The sequence below is a fragment of the Chiloscyllium plagiosum genome, unplaced genomic scaffold, assembly GCF_037043375.1.
Source record: "Chiloscyllium plagiosum isolate Xiang-an unplaced genomic scaffold, Cpla_swu_hap1 HiC_scaffold_16, whole genome shotgun sequence".
NCBI lineage: Eukaryota > Metazoa > Chordata > Chondrichthyes > Orectolobiformes > Hemiscylliidae > Chiloscyllium > Chiloscyllium plagiosum.
In genome coordinates, this window is record NW_028270154.1 from 25330943 (window position 1) to 25345162 (window position 14220).

At 39.3% G+C, this 14220-nt stretch overlaps 1 protein-coding gene across 4 annotated transcripts in view; it reads left to right on the top strand.

Annotated features, from left to right (window-relative positions):
• Positions 1-1161: 1161 nt before the first annotated feature.
• The window catches only part of rars1 (arginyl-tRNA synthetase 1), a 57620-nt gene continuing 44561 nt past the window's right edge, over positions 1162-14220 (top strand). For 2 of the 4 annotated variants that reach the window (XR_006313554.2, XM_043703297.2), the window contains exons 1-4: positions 1178-1267; positions 6591-6725; positions 7257-7445; positions 8919-9027. Coding sequence is in view for 3 of the 4 variants with exons in the window: in XM_043703297.2 (XP_043559232.1) it covers positions 1223-1267; positions 6591-6725; positions 7257-7445; positions 8919-9027 (478 nt within the window). In the remaining variant the exon portion in view is untranslated. Of the gene's footprint in view, positions 1268-6590; positions 6726-6803; positions 6992-7256; positions 7446-8918; positions 9028-14220 lie in introns of those variants that run through there. The other 2 variants (XM_043703299.2, XM_043703301.2) reach the window with 2 other exon arrangements.

Consider the following 14220-nt stretch of genomic DNA (forward strand, 5'->3'; position numbering starts at 1 on the left):
ACTGCCGAACTCGGCAGGGTGCACCTTCTCCGATATCCTTCCTCAACTCCCCTTGCGGCCGGAGTGTTGATCCCGGATGACGAGCCCCCAAGTTGTTAGAAACGAAAATCGCTTCTCAATAATCGCTCTAGACAAATTCAGGAAAACAAAGTTTTATTAACAAGTCAAGTCTGCAGAGTTGAGCACCCTTGAAGAAAAGGCGCGCTGAGGCTTACAAAGTCTCCCATTATATACAGTACAAGTCCCTCCTCTCCTTGGCTCTAACAAGCCATGAGGTTCACATTCTTAAAAACATCATTATTCTTATCACAAAGTCTGCAACAAATGGCTCCAGAGTCTCTAAAGTTGTTGTTTTTCTCACCCTGTAGTCTTATCAGTCAAAGACTTCAATCTGTAACAGATGTTTCTCGAGTCGTTTCCCTATCCTGGAGTCTTATCAGTCAAGGACTCATCCTTCCCTGCCTGTGTTAATGGTTTCATCAATCAAGGGCCTGTTTGTTTTTACTCTGCTCACAAATTGTCAGCATTCTGCACAATTTAAACTATTCTACTTTTGAGTATATAAAATGTTCTAGAAAAGAAACAAAAGTTTTGTCTTTTATTATAGATCAGTCTGTGGTCCAGGCACATCTTAAAGTTTAAACCGAAATTACCTCTCACAGCAGGGAATGTCAAATGCCAATGTTTGTTTGTTTTACTTTATGTGCAAACAGTATACAGAACTGCTTTAGTATTTCTGTATGTATATACAGGGTTTTTTTCATGAATGAAATATATTATTGCATTGAAAATTGTGCTTTCCCTGCTCAGATGCTGCCAGAACCGTTGAGTTTCTCCAGCAATTTCTGTTTTTGATTCTGAATTCCAAAATCCGCCATTCTTTGTTTTAATTAGATGGAGGATACTATCGCATTGTTTCCAAATTTATATGATGTGTGCGTACGTCGCCTTCAGCTGATGATATCCCACGTTGTCATAGGAGATTGCAGGCGGCGGCATGAATCCTCCGGCCCAGAGGCGGCGCTGCGGCGGGATGAGTCCTCAGGGCCAGAGCGGAGCTGAGGTGGGATGAGTCGTCCGGGCTCGAGTCAGCGCTGCGGCAGGGCGAGTCCTCCGGGCCAGAGGCGGAGCTGCGGTGGGATGAGTCCTCCGGGCCAGAGGCGGCGCTGCTGCAGACGGATGTATTTAAGTCAAAACCGTTGTTGCCACGGAATAGAGAAACATGGCCGTCGCAGTGGGAGAGTATGAAGCTCGCATGGAACAGCAGGTTAGTCAGTCAGTCAGTCAGTGTGGTTGGCCGAGACGGGGATAGTAATCGGAGAATGAAGTTTTTTTTTCCTCGCTGTGCCACTGGAAATGCAGGATTTTGTTTTTTGCTGAGAGTTTCATTTCCTTTCCCCATTCTCTCACATCCTTTCCAGTCCCACACAGTGAATCAGTTTTCAGGGGTAAAACCTGTCTGTTCCCCCTTACCCCCCTCCCTCGGCACAGATTTTGCTCTCAATCCAGTTTTTTTTTTCCTGACATTTTGTCTAAGTTTGTTTCTGATTCACCTTTTTTTCTCAACTTTTGCCATCTTTCTACTTTCACTTTCATTTAAGTTTCACATTGAGCGTTCTCACTGCCCTGCTCATTTGATCCATTTATTTCATTGTCCCGTGTACCTGAGTACAGTGAAAAGTTTCGTTTGTGAGCAGTACAGGCAGATCATAGTAAGCAAAGATGTACAAATCATAGGGTGAAAATAAGAAAGATTTGCCTACTGCCCTTTCAGAAAGACGGGCAAGTGACTTTCAGTTTCGGTTACAATTTGTCAAAGACCACAATGTCTATTATCCTTGCCCTGTATTTATTAACTTCCACTTGCAGACGTTTTGCCCTGAAAACCTTGTTATTGAGCTTGAGGATTAGGAGCAAAAGTTTAATCTCCCGGCATTCCAATGGCATGCCACCCTGGCACATTGAGCCATTGTGAGCAACGCATTTTATTATGCTGGATGCTGACTATATTTATTTAAAATGTTAGGCAACCTGGTGCAAAATGTAATTAAATCTAAATTGGAATAGTTTGTGAAAGGACATCTCCCCTAAAGACCGCCATTAAAGTTGTGTAATCATTTGATTTTCATAGATCTTCAGGGTTATGACTGCAGGTAGATAAGGATGCTTAAATAATAGGAAAATAGAATTGATTTTTGTCTACAAGTAAAGGCAGACAAAAAATGAGCAAATGATAATGAATTTCCACTAGATGCTGATTAAAGGAAAGGTGGAAAAATGTATGTAGTTCTTCAAGTCATAGATGTACAGCACGGAAACAGACCAACTTGTTCATGCCGACCAGATATTCCAACCTATTCTAGTCCCATTTGCCAGCACTTGGCCCATATCCTTCTAAACCCTTCCTATTCATATACCCATCCAGATGCCTTTTAAATGTTGCAATTGTACCAGCCTCCTCTGGCAACTCATTCCATACTGCACCACCCTCTGTGTGAAAAAGTTGCCCCTTCGATCCCTTTTATATCTTTCCACACTCTCCCTAAACCTTTGCTCTCTAGTTCTGGAGCCCCCATCCCAGTCAGTAGATATGCATGGAAATAATTAGACTGGAGTTGTGCACTAATATTTCAGCTCATGCTTCTCTTTGTCACAGCTGTGAAGTTTAGTGCAGCACTGTCCCTATTCGCCATCTTGTATTGAACAGGCACATTTGCCCATGGATCTGTTTTCATTTATAATATAATATAAAAGTAAAACAGCCACACTCTTCCCTCATTCCAACCATCTATTACTGTGACTCATTTGGACTATAGCTCAGATTCTGGCAGTTTACTTTGTTCATTATATACTTGCATTTGCTTTCTATCTGTCAATCACAGTGGTAAACCTCTTCTGTACAGGGTTCAAAGTATGCAGGGCTGGCAGGCAACTTCAACTTTCATAAATTGTGCATGAAAAATCAAAGATGCGGAAAATAAACAAACTAAAACTCCGAAAGAAAGGTCATTCCTTCTGAATCCAGTAGCACGTGTTGTTTGAAACATTTTTGGCCGCCCCTAGAATTCTTGCCCTTGTGATGCGGTAACAAATTTTAGACTCATGTTAGGAAGATCAAATTTAGCTGAGTTTCTGCTCTGTGTTTTAATCCACATTCAGTGCAGCAGTATCCAGTGTTCAACTCTCTCAGAACCTTTTTACTCCCAAAACTTGGTGGCTGTACTGCATTGCTTTTCAGAACATAGAACTATACAGCACAGGAATGGGCAAAGGAACATGATGCCAAATTAAACTAATCCATTCTGCCCACCCACAGTTTATTTCCCTCCATTCCTTGCATTTCATGTGCTTATCTAAAAGTCCCTGAAACACCCCTATCATATCTCCCTCCATTACCATACCTGGCAGCGCATTCTACACTTGCTGTGTTTAAAAAAAAAAACTTGTCCCTCACATCTCCTTTGAAGTTTCCCCTTTTTACCTTTAATGCCTGCCTCCTAATTTAATGTTTCTACTCTCAAAAAACTCTTCTGACTGTCAACCCTATCTATCTATCTATCTCATAATTTTATGGGAGAAAGTGAGGACTGCAGATGCTGGAGAGTTGACATTTAGGGCATTTCGAAATGTCAACTCTTCTGCTTCTCAGATGCTGCCTGACCTGTGCTTTTTCCAACGCTATGATTTTTGGCTCATAATTTTATAGACTTCTATCAAGTCTCCCCTCACCCTCCACTGCTCCAGAGAAAACATTCCATGTTTTTCTAGCCTCTCCTGTACCCTCTAATCCAGACAGCATCCGAGTAAACCTCTTCTGCCCTCTCTCCAAATGCAACATGACATCCTAACTCTTGTATTCAATTTCCTGATTTTTATTTTTCAATTTTCCTGTATCTTTATGCATTGCCTCCTCCCTCCATCGGTCTAGTTTTTGCCAGATGGGTGTGCTGATTTAGTTAGCCTTTAGCTGACATGTTTGTATGTTGTCACATTTCCTGTTTTTACTGATTTTCAAGACGATTAAATCTAACTATTTCCACCCATTAAGGTTAGATTAACCTATTCTTCAGTCAACAAGAACAATTTTTGATTTGCTCACTCTTTTGAAATGGACTTTGAAAGCAACAGGAGCAGTGAAAAACAATAATTGTTAGAAATTAATTTTAAATATCTTTCAAGTATACATATAAGTAGCGAATATATGGAGGCTATTCGACCTATTGAATCCACAATGATGCTCCAAAGAGCATCCCACCCAGACCCAGTGTGCTACCTAAACTCATGTTTACCATGGCCAATTCCTAGCCTACTCAACCTTGGACAAAATGAGCAGTTTAGCAACCCACCTTAGCTACGCATCTCTAAACTCTGGGCGGAAGCTAGAGCACCCAGAGGAAATCCACATGGGCGGGTGGAGAGCTCCACACATCACCAAAGGCTGGAAATGAAGACTGGTTTCTGGTACTGTGAAGCAGCAATGCCAGTCACTGTATTGTAACTGTAACACTATGCAGAGTAGTGTATTGCCTATCCCATTGCTCACAATGTCAGGGCAAATAATGCTCCAGAACTACATTGATGTGCTTGTGATGGCAATGTAGTGTACCTAAAGCCCAGCACCTATTTATTTGGTTTTGATTGTGTGCTTGCCTAGAGTATATACTATTTATTCATTATTTTTCTAGGTATTTGATGTATTAATTTAGTTTGCTACACAGTAAATGCCATGGTGTGTTTTCAGGGCAGTTATGTTTAATGGGACAGACTGGTGGATTCATTTATTTAATTACAGATGCTCTCATGAAGCCTAGTGAAATGAATTAGATGTTTGTTTGTTAAATTCCTAATTGATTGCATCATCCAAGATGTAATTCGGGACATTTAGTGCGTTCACTTTTTAAATTGCTGCATGATCCTTTGTTTATAAGCATTTGGGTACACTTACTTTGCTCATTCAAGGTTTACTGTTGACACTTAAGCAATTATTAATTATAACCATAATTAAATTATAGTTTGGAAAAACTCATCAATGGTGACAAGCCAAAATGAGAAAAAGCATCAATTACTTTGCTGGACATATCAGTTCACATTGGCCTGTGTAGACCAATTCAAAGTCTTGAGTTAAAGTCTTTGGAGGTACACATGAAATTTCATTTTTGCTGAAAGACTTGGTCCTTTTAAAAGTTATTTTATCTTTTAAACGCCGTGGCTTTGCTATATTTTTCTAGCATGAGTTGGAAATGGAGCAGAACCTCTACTAAAATGCAACCCTGTTAATTTGTTAGTGAGCTTTTGCAATGAAAATGGATTTGTTTTAAAGTTACTGTTTGCTGCTTAACAACTCATGAAAAGAAACTAATCTTGTATCAAACAGAAAGTTTAACAATATGTTTCCTGTTAGAACAAGGTCTTGTGGGAAACATGCCAACGTCTCTGATCCTCAAAGGCTTTTAGTTTTTCTTGTGAAAGAAAACAAAAAAAATAGAAATTACTGTTAATTATATTCCAAAGCAGGTTGTCACGTGGGTGTTCCACTGCGAATTATTGTTTTAGATGGAATGTATTTCCATAATATTACAATTTGCCATTTTAGCAGAGAAAGACTTGCAGAAAAATTATGATACTCGGAGACATTTCTATCATGACCAAAAGTCTTGAACAAATAAATCAATGCAATCTACTAGTGTGCAAGCCTAATTTAACCCCCTAGTAGTAAATTAACAAAGAACCTATTTCCTCTTCGGAAGTCTGCAGTCCTGTTCACAAGTTAGTTGCGTTTTTCTAATGCAGAAGCATTAATTTACATTATTTCCTGTCAGTCCACCCATGCCTCTCATGCTGATGCTGCATTAACAGGGATTTTAATCTTTGCAACAGGCTTTTAATTCCCTCGCGGGACATTAGCATTGCTGGCTGGTTAGCATTTGCCTGTCCCTAGTTGCCCTTGAGAAGGTGGTGGTGAACTGTTTATTACAGCACTTTTATTAAATAGAAATGCACTAACCTTTCCATAACAACGACTGAATTTAGTAAACAGTATTATTTAAGTTGTAAATGGTCAATCAGCAAAATTTGAGCCTTTTTGTTAATTTTTAGAAAAAGATTTATAACTAGTTTTCAGATCAAGTTTGTTTGAGCAGTGAATAGTTTTAATAACTATGTAATTTTAGTTAAAGTTGTGACCACACTGGAAAAGTAATTCATTGGGTTTGAAGTGTGTAAGTATTTAAGTGTGGTGCATGATGTAATTGTATAGTTTTCTCTAAGTGTATTATCTTTTGAAAGTTAGAATAATAATTGTTATAAAATAATTACTGAATTGATCAATAAAACCTACCTGATGGGGACATCTTAGGATGTCTGAGGAAGAACTGAAGTGGATTTTCAACTTGCTGCCCAGGTAAGAAAGTCTATGCTTTGGATCATCCCCACTATGAAACTAGCTTTGCAGTGTCCATTGTAGAAAAGATTAATGTGTTCCTTGAACAGAGGACCCTTTTTAACACCTGGGCACAAGCTGGAAATCTAATCCCACTATTTATGTACCATCATCATGTCTCAATTTATTTTCTATTAACTTGTTTGTCTAGGAGAAAGAAATCAAGTCCCTTATTGCTGAAGTTGAGAGTTTAAAAAACCCTGTGATACTAGATTATTCCTTGGGACTGGGCGAGATGTTAGAGGAAAACACCAAACTCAACTACCGTTTAAACGTTCTCAAGCGGGTGAGCAGTGTTTTAATATGAAGTCTTCTGACTGATTTGGAAAGCAGGCTAGTTGAATCAGCGGAAAAGATTTGGCAAGGAAGAAAGGAAAAAATTAAAAGATGTTACATCCTGGAGAATATCTGAGAGAATTGTTATTGGTAGAACATTGCAGTTCAATACAGGTGAACAGTCAGCGTGTTACTGAGCTCAAGAAAAGCAAGAGTTTTCAATTCGCCTGTTGTCCTTCATTCCATATTAGAATATAACATTCGTCATTGATTATGGTGAGTGCTGCTTTTCAGCCTTTTTATTTGCATCTGTTGCATGTTGTTAATATTTCTGTATATCGAGAGTTCAAGCACAAACAGTAAAGTTCGGCCCTCCCCTGAAAGTACTGACTGTTAATTGAAGATCCACCTAATTGTGCAAAAATGATTCCTGTTGAACTAACCTTATCAACACCAGTTAAATACTTACACCTTCTAGTCATATAATTGACAGAAACATTCTTCTGTCTCAAACAAGTGAGTTTTTTTTACTTTATTTCAGAGTCTTCAAGAAGAGGAGGGCAAAATAGGATCAAGTATGATCAATACTAATCAGCGTCTACAGAATATTTTCAGTGTTGCCATCAAACTTGCCTATCCACATTTTGAAAACCCGCCATTAGCAGTCACACCAAGCCAGCATGCCAAATTTGGAGATTACCAATGCAACAGTGCCATGGCAATGTCTCAGGTATGGAAAATTGTGAATGAGAGAACAAAATAACTTGGAGAGGATGGGACTAAAGTATATTTGAAGTTAAGTTTGATTTTGAGAAATGCTTTATGAATAATTAAGAAAATTGTGCACTTGAAGGGAGTCAGATGAAATAGCAGTTTCTGTACTGCAGCTGAGAACGCCTTCACTCACTCAACCATATAGTGCAGATTAGCAGTATTGCAAGAACACGTCATGAAGAATGCTGTGTAGCAAAAGGTTTGTTTCTCAATGCCAGAAACAAATTGGATCAATATATTGCTTTGAAACATTACTGAAGAGTTGTTCAAAGTGAAACCTCAGGCATGTACTAAATCTATGCATTGCCATTATCTAACGTTACATTCATAACAGATTCCAGTTTATTTTTTTTTTAAAAAAGGCAGTTTCACCTCAGTCGTTTGCAAGGAAAGCTATAGGGAATGATGTTGAATTTTTAAATTGATAAGTGGACTATTGAGGAAACTCCAAAGGTACCCCAGAGCAGATTTTAAAAAGTATGTCTTTGCTTTATCACAAACCATGGTAATGGAAGCTTTTTGACCTTTAAATGATTTGCTTTGATCCATTGGAGGACTGAAAATGCTTTTTTTTGTTCATGTAAAGTCTGATTACTATTTACCCATAATTACTAAAGGGGCTTACTAATTTGTATTTCCCAGGTATTCTTTCTTTTTTAAAGGCTGTATCTGGCAATGCAATCTACAACAATTTTTCTGCATTTAACACCCCTAGGCAGTTACTAACTGTGTGCTGTAGACTACCTGCAATCTAAGAAATTTAACATAGTATTAATTTTCATCCAAAATTATTTTAAGTCCACAATATGTGAAAAAGAAATTACTCTTAACAATTATTTTGTAACCTAAGATATTGGCATATTATATAATGCTTCAATTGTGATAGGAAATAAATCAACATTACCTGAAATCGTATTATAACATGAGATTTTATTAGCAAACTAAATACTTTGTGCTACCTTCTAAATATTTTGGAGTGAAAAATTTTAAAATGGAATTTAAATTTTATCTGAAAGGAATAATTTTCACAATTTGGTTTAAAGCTGGACATGTAGCTCATTACCTTTTTCTCACGTTCATTCCACACCCAATTATGCAAAACTGTAAGGTAGTACAGCAAGGAAACTTTAAAACAACAAAACACAGGTCAAACAACCAAGTGCATTAAACAGTTCAGCGTAAAGTCATGTCCTCCATACATTTGAGCAAAGCTTGGTGAAGCTGAAGTTTGCAAGCAGAAGCATTTGAGCATTATAATTATATTTTCTGCCCAATCTTACTTTCTGTTAGAAAAAGTATAAAGGAATAGTGCAAGTGTGTTTTTAAATGAACAAATGGAGATCAGAAGCAAATTCATGTGTTAAAGTTCATTACAATGTTCTATAGAACAAGGATGTATACCATTTCTTGTTTGTGCACTGTTTTACAGCAATTGAAAGCCAAAGGGGAGAAAATTAATCCTGTGGAGATTGCCAAGCAAATTATCAATAACATTCCTAAAAATGATGTCATTGAAAAAGTCGAGATTGCTGGACCTGGTAAGTGCTTTTTGATTGGATTTGTCTCTTTCAGCTCATCTCCTCCAATCGCTACCATGTGAGAATTTTTGTTTACTAATTGGATAAATTAGAGTGAAAAAGCCCTTCACTGTAGTTTAATCTCATCATTCAGAACCCAACCTAAGTCCTTGTTTACTTTTATAACAACTAACTGGAAAGTGAAACAAAATGCCAGAGTAATGTTCTAATTGAATGAATTAAAAGCATCTCGAGCAGGGCAGCTCCTGTTGTCACCACTGGTGTGTCAGTCTGGAATAGAACATAGAACAATACAGCACAGAACAGGCCCTTCGGCCCACGATGTTGTGCCGAACTTCTAACCTAGATTAAGTACCCATCCATGTACCTATCCAAATGCCACTTAAAGGTCGCCAATGATTCCGACTCTACCACTCCCACGGGCAGCGCATTCCATGCCCCCACCACTCTGTGTTCAAATATGGTTTGATGTGGAAGCTATAGCATTTTATTTCCGAGCTAAGAGTGCAGCAAAAAAAAGCTGATTTGTTGCTGCTTTAATGTATCTTGGGTCATGTAGCATACCCAGCTAACAGTATTTTGTAAAAGAGCTCCGGTTAGTCATTAAAGTTGCCTAAGGTGGGCTCACGTCAACATCAAAAATGTTAAATAGTGGAGAAAGTCACAATGCACTACATGTGCTGCTTTTCACATTTGCTGCTAATCTTGTTTCCAGTAATTGTTCAATCAATCCCCTTAGACCCTCAAACTTTGAACATTGCCTTTCCCAATGCTTCAAGCAGTGCCACTTCTGGCACCTCCACTGCTATTAATGCATGTGATTACCCAGCAGGTCTCAAGTGACGGTTACTGTCAGAAGAAGTCTGCACAGCATTATCTGATAACACTCTTATGCTGGTTATTTTTGGAGAGTCTTCCAGTTGTGTTTTACTGTTGGGGAAATCTAAATTGCAAGTTGGTGGAGCATTTGAGTTTGAGAGTTGCTAGAGTCTTCAAACTCTTCTGGAAGTGGCTATTACAAGTTGGATTTTACCTAACATTTTTGCCTAATGTTCTTGGGGTTACCTTTTTATGCAGATGGACAGACATTTGGACAGTAACAACTATGTGCTATGTATATATTAAAGTAACCGCAGTTAGTCTGAGTTCTGGATAAAATGATTGGTGGTATGAGACTCTTCCTACCAAAGTTTTCAGTGTTTACTGAGATGCAGGATATATTGTATTAAGTGTACATTAACTCATGAGATTTATTTCCAGGTTGAGATAGAGAAGCCAAATTAAAATGTGATTCTTAATTTGCAGAATAATTCAAAACCTTGAAGTTAAAATCCCTCCAGAAGTGATCAGTTCCTTTTCTTTAATAAGTGCATAATAATGTGATATTCTTACGAGTGAAACAGCCTTCCATAAGAATTTCGAATGCAATGATTACAGGTCTATTGATGTAGATTTCCTGCTTATCAATAAAGTTCACATATTTAACTACTCTGAAACAAAAAAAACTCCAATACTGTTTAAAAATTGATAAATCTCCTGGTTCGGTTGGGCTACATCCTAGAGTTCTGAGGGAGGTGGCTGAAGGAAAAGCAGAGACATTGGTTGTGATCTTTCAAAAATCACTGGAGTCGGGGGAAGTCCCAGATGATTGGCAAATCGCTGTTGTAACCCCTTTGTCTTGATCCTTTCTTGAACAAAAGATGGAAAATTATAGGCCATTAGCCTAACCTTGGTTATAGGTAAAATTCTAGAATTCATTAAGGATGAGATTTTAACTTATTGAAAGTGCAGGGTCTGATTAGAACAGCGGCACAGTGGTTAGCACTGCTGCCTCGCAGTTCTAGAGACCTGGGTTCAATTCCCACCTCAGGCAACTGTCTGTGTGGAGTTTGCACATTCTCCCCGTTTCTGCGTGGGTTTCCTCCCACAGTCCAAAAATGTGCAGGTTAGGTGAATTGGCCATACTATATTGCCTGTACTGTTAGGTGAAGGGGTAAATGTAGTGGAATGGGTCTGGATGGGTTGCTGTTCGGAGGGTCGTGTGGACTTGTTGGGCTGAAGGGCTTGTTTCCACACTAAGTAATCTAATCTAAAGTCAGCATGGACTTACTAACAAACCTTACTAACAAACTAACGTGCCTGACAAACCTGTTAGAATTCTTTGAAGACGTAACAAGTAGGTTAGACCAGGGAAACCCAATGGATGTTATCGACCTAGACGTCCAAAGGCCTTTGATAAGGTGCCTCACGGGAGGCTGCTGAGTAAGGTGATGGCCATGGTGTTCGAGGTGAGTTACTTGCATGGGTTGAGGATTGGCCTTAGTTGGGATAAAAGATATTTCTTTTTTGGAATGGCAGCTAGTGAAAAGTGGTGTCCCGCAGGGTTTAGCATTGGGGCCACAGCTGGTCACTTTATATATTAATGATCTGGATGAAGGAACTGAGGGCATTCTGAAGTTCGCTGATGATATGAAGTTAAGCAGACAGGCAAGTAGTTCTGAGGAGGTGGGCAGGCTGCAGGAAGATTTACAGGTTAGGAGAGTGGTTCAGGAAATGGCCGATGAAATTCAATGCGAGCAAATGCAAAGTCTTGCACTTTGGGGGGAAAAAAAAATACAGACATGGACTATTTTCTAAATGGTGAGTAAATTCATAAAGTCAAAGTACAAAGGGATCTGGGAATGCTAGTCCATGATTCTCGAAAGGTTGACTTGCAGGTTGAGTCCATGGTTAAGAAAGCAAATGTAATGTTATCATTTATCTCGAGGGTTGGAATATAAAAGCAGCAATGTGCTACTGAGACTTTATAAAGCTCTAGTTAGGCCCCATGTAGAATACTGTGTCCAATTTTGGGCCCCACACCTCACGAAAGACATACTGGCACTGGAGCGTGTCCAGCAGAGAATCACACCCATGATCCCTGGAATGGTAGGCCTAACATACGATGAACAGCTGAGGATTCTGGGATTGTATTCATTAGAGTTTAGAAGGTTGAGGGGCGATCGAATAGAAACTTACATGATATGCATGGCTTAGAAAGGGTGGACGCTGGGAAGTTGTTTCCATTAGGTGGGGATACTAGGACCCGTGGGCACAGTCTTAGAATTAGAGAGTGTCAATTTAGAATGGAAATGAGGAGACATTTCTTTGGCCAAAGAGTGGTGGGCCTGTGGAATTCATTGCAGTGGAGGCCAGGGCGTTGAATGTCTTCAAGACAGAGATTGATAAATTCTTGATCTCGCAAGGAATTAAAGGCTACAGGGAGAGTGCAGGTAAGTGGAGTTGAAATGTCCATCAGCCATGATCAAATGGTGGAGTAGACTCGATGGGCTGAATGGCCTTACTTCCACTTCTATGTCTTATCGTCTAATCTAGAACTCCTCAAGCCATACCTTTGTCAATCATTTGTGTTATGAAGAAACAAGATTTATTGTATAGCTTATTAATAAGCAGGTATTCACACAATCCCTACACTGTGGAAGGATGCTATTTAGCCCATTGAGTCCACACTGACCCTTTTGAAGAGCAACCCACCTCCCTCTGCTATCTCTGTAACTCTGGTTTGCCATGGCTAATCCACCGAGTTTGCACATCCCTGGATGCTATGGGCAATTTAGCATTGCCAATCCACCTAACCAGTACATCTTTGGATTGTGGGAGGAAACTGGAGCATCTAGAGGAAATCCAACACTGACGTGGAGAGATTGTGCAAACTCCACACAGACAGTGGAATCGAACCCAGGTCCCTGGCCCTGTAAGACAGCAGTGCTAGCCACTGAGATTTGATTTGTACTCATAATAACAGATTGACCTTGTATAATTTGCAAGATAACAACTCAGCGTAGAGCTTAATTTAAAAACTAGTAAGTTGATGATGATTCTGTATCTGCAGTTATTTACAACTTATCTGCATCTCTTTACCCTGTATACACTCCTGAAACTCCCTCATGGTAAAACCATGCCAGCAAAGGATTATCCATATGATGTAGGAGTAAGAGTAGACCTTCGCTCCATCAAGTCTGTTTACTGATTGATAAGATGGCTGACCTGATTACTCCATGTTCTCGCTTGTGATTGACCACCTTTCAGCCCTTATCATTATCAAGAATCTATCTACCTTTGGCTTAAAAACATTTCAAGACTGTGCTTCTGGTGCTCTTGAAGAAGAGTATTCCAAAGACTCATGACCCTTTTGAGAGAAAAGGCTACAATCTGTGGCATCCCCTTATTTTTAAACAAGAACCCCTAGATCTAGATTCTCTGAAAGAGGGAGCATGTTCTTCGTGTCATCCAGTCAAGACCACAGGATCTTAGATGTTTCTAAGTTGACCTCTATTCTTGTAAACACCAGTTGACACAAGCCCAGCCTATCCAGCTTTTCCTCATAAGACAAGATTCTCATTCACAATATTAGTCTGATAATCCTTTGAACTGCTTTCAATGCATTTACATCCATCCTTAAATAAGGAGACTAATGCTTTACACAGTAGGCAGACAGTGACATTGTGGTAATGTTACCAATACCCACAACTCCAAGTTAATGTTCTGGGGACAAGGATTCATAGAATTTTAGAGATGTACAACAACATGGAAGCAGACTCTTTGGTCCAACTCACCCATGCTATTCTGAATCACATCATGACAAGTGCTGGAATTTGAATTTGATTAAAAATCTGGAATAAAAAGACAGCCAATGACTACCATGTGACTATTGTCAGTTTTGTGAAAGTGAGGGCTGCAGCTGCTGGAAGTTAGAGTGGAGCTAGAAAAGCACAGCCAGTCAGGCAGCATCTGAGCGGCAGGAAAACAAATCTACGTTTCGGGCAAATGTCTCTCTCTTGCGCTCTCGCTCTCCGTCATTTAGTGATAGGTAGCCTTACCAGCATCTGCAGACCTCACTTTCTCCTCGTAGCCTTACCTGACCAAGCTGCCATATAACAGTTGACTCTGGACTGCCCTCTCGGCAATCTTGAATAAGCAATAAATGCTGGTGTGGCCACCAATGCCAACATGGTGAATGAATTTTTTAAAAAGTCATCCAGATGTAGTCTCAACAGTGCTGCATATCACTGATGCATAACCTCCCTATTTTTGTATTTGATTTCCTGTCTTTTTTTTCTTTAAAGAAAACTTTTCCAAGTAATTTCTTCTACACCATGATGGTTATATTCTTGTGTGACCCTGTGCTATATA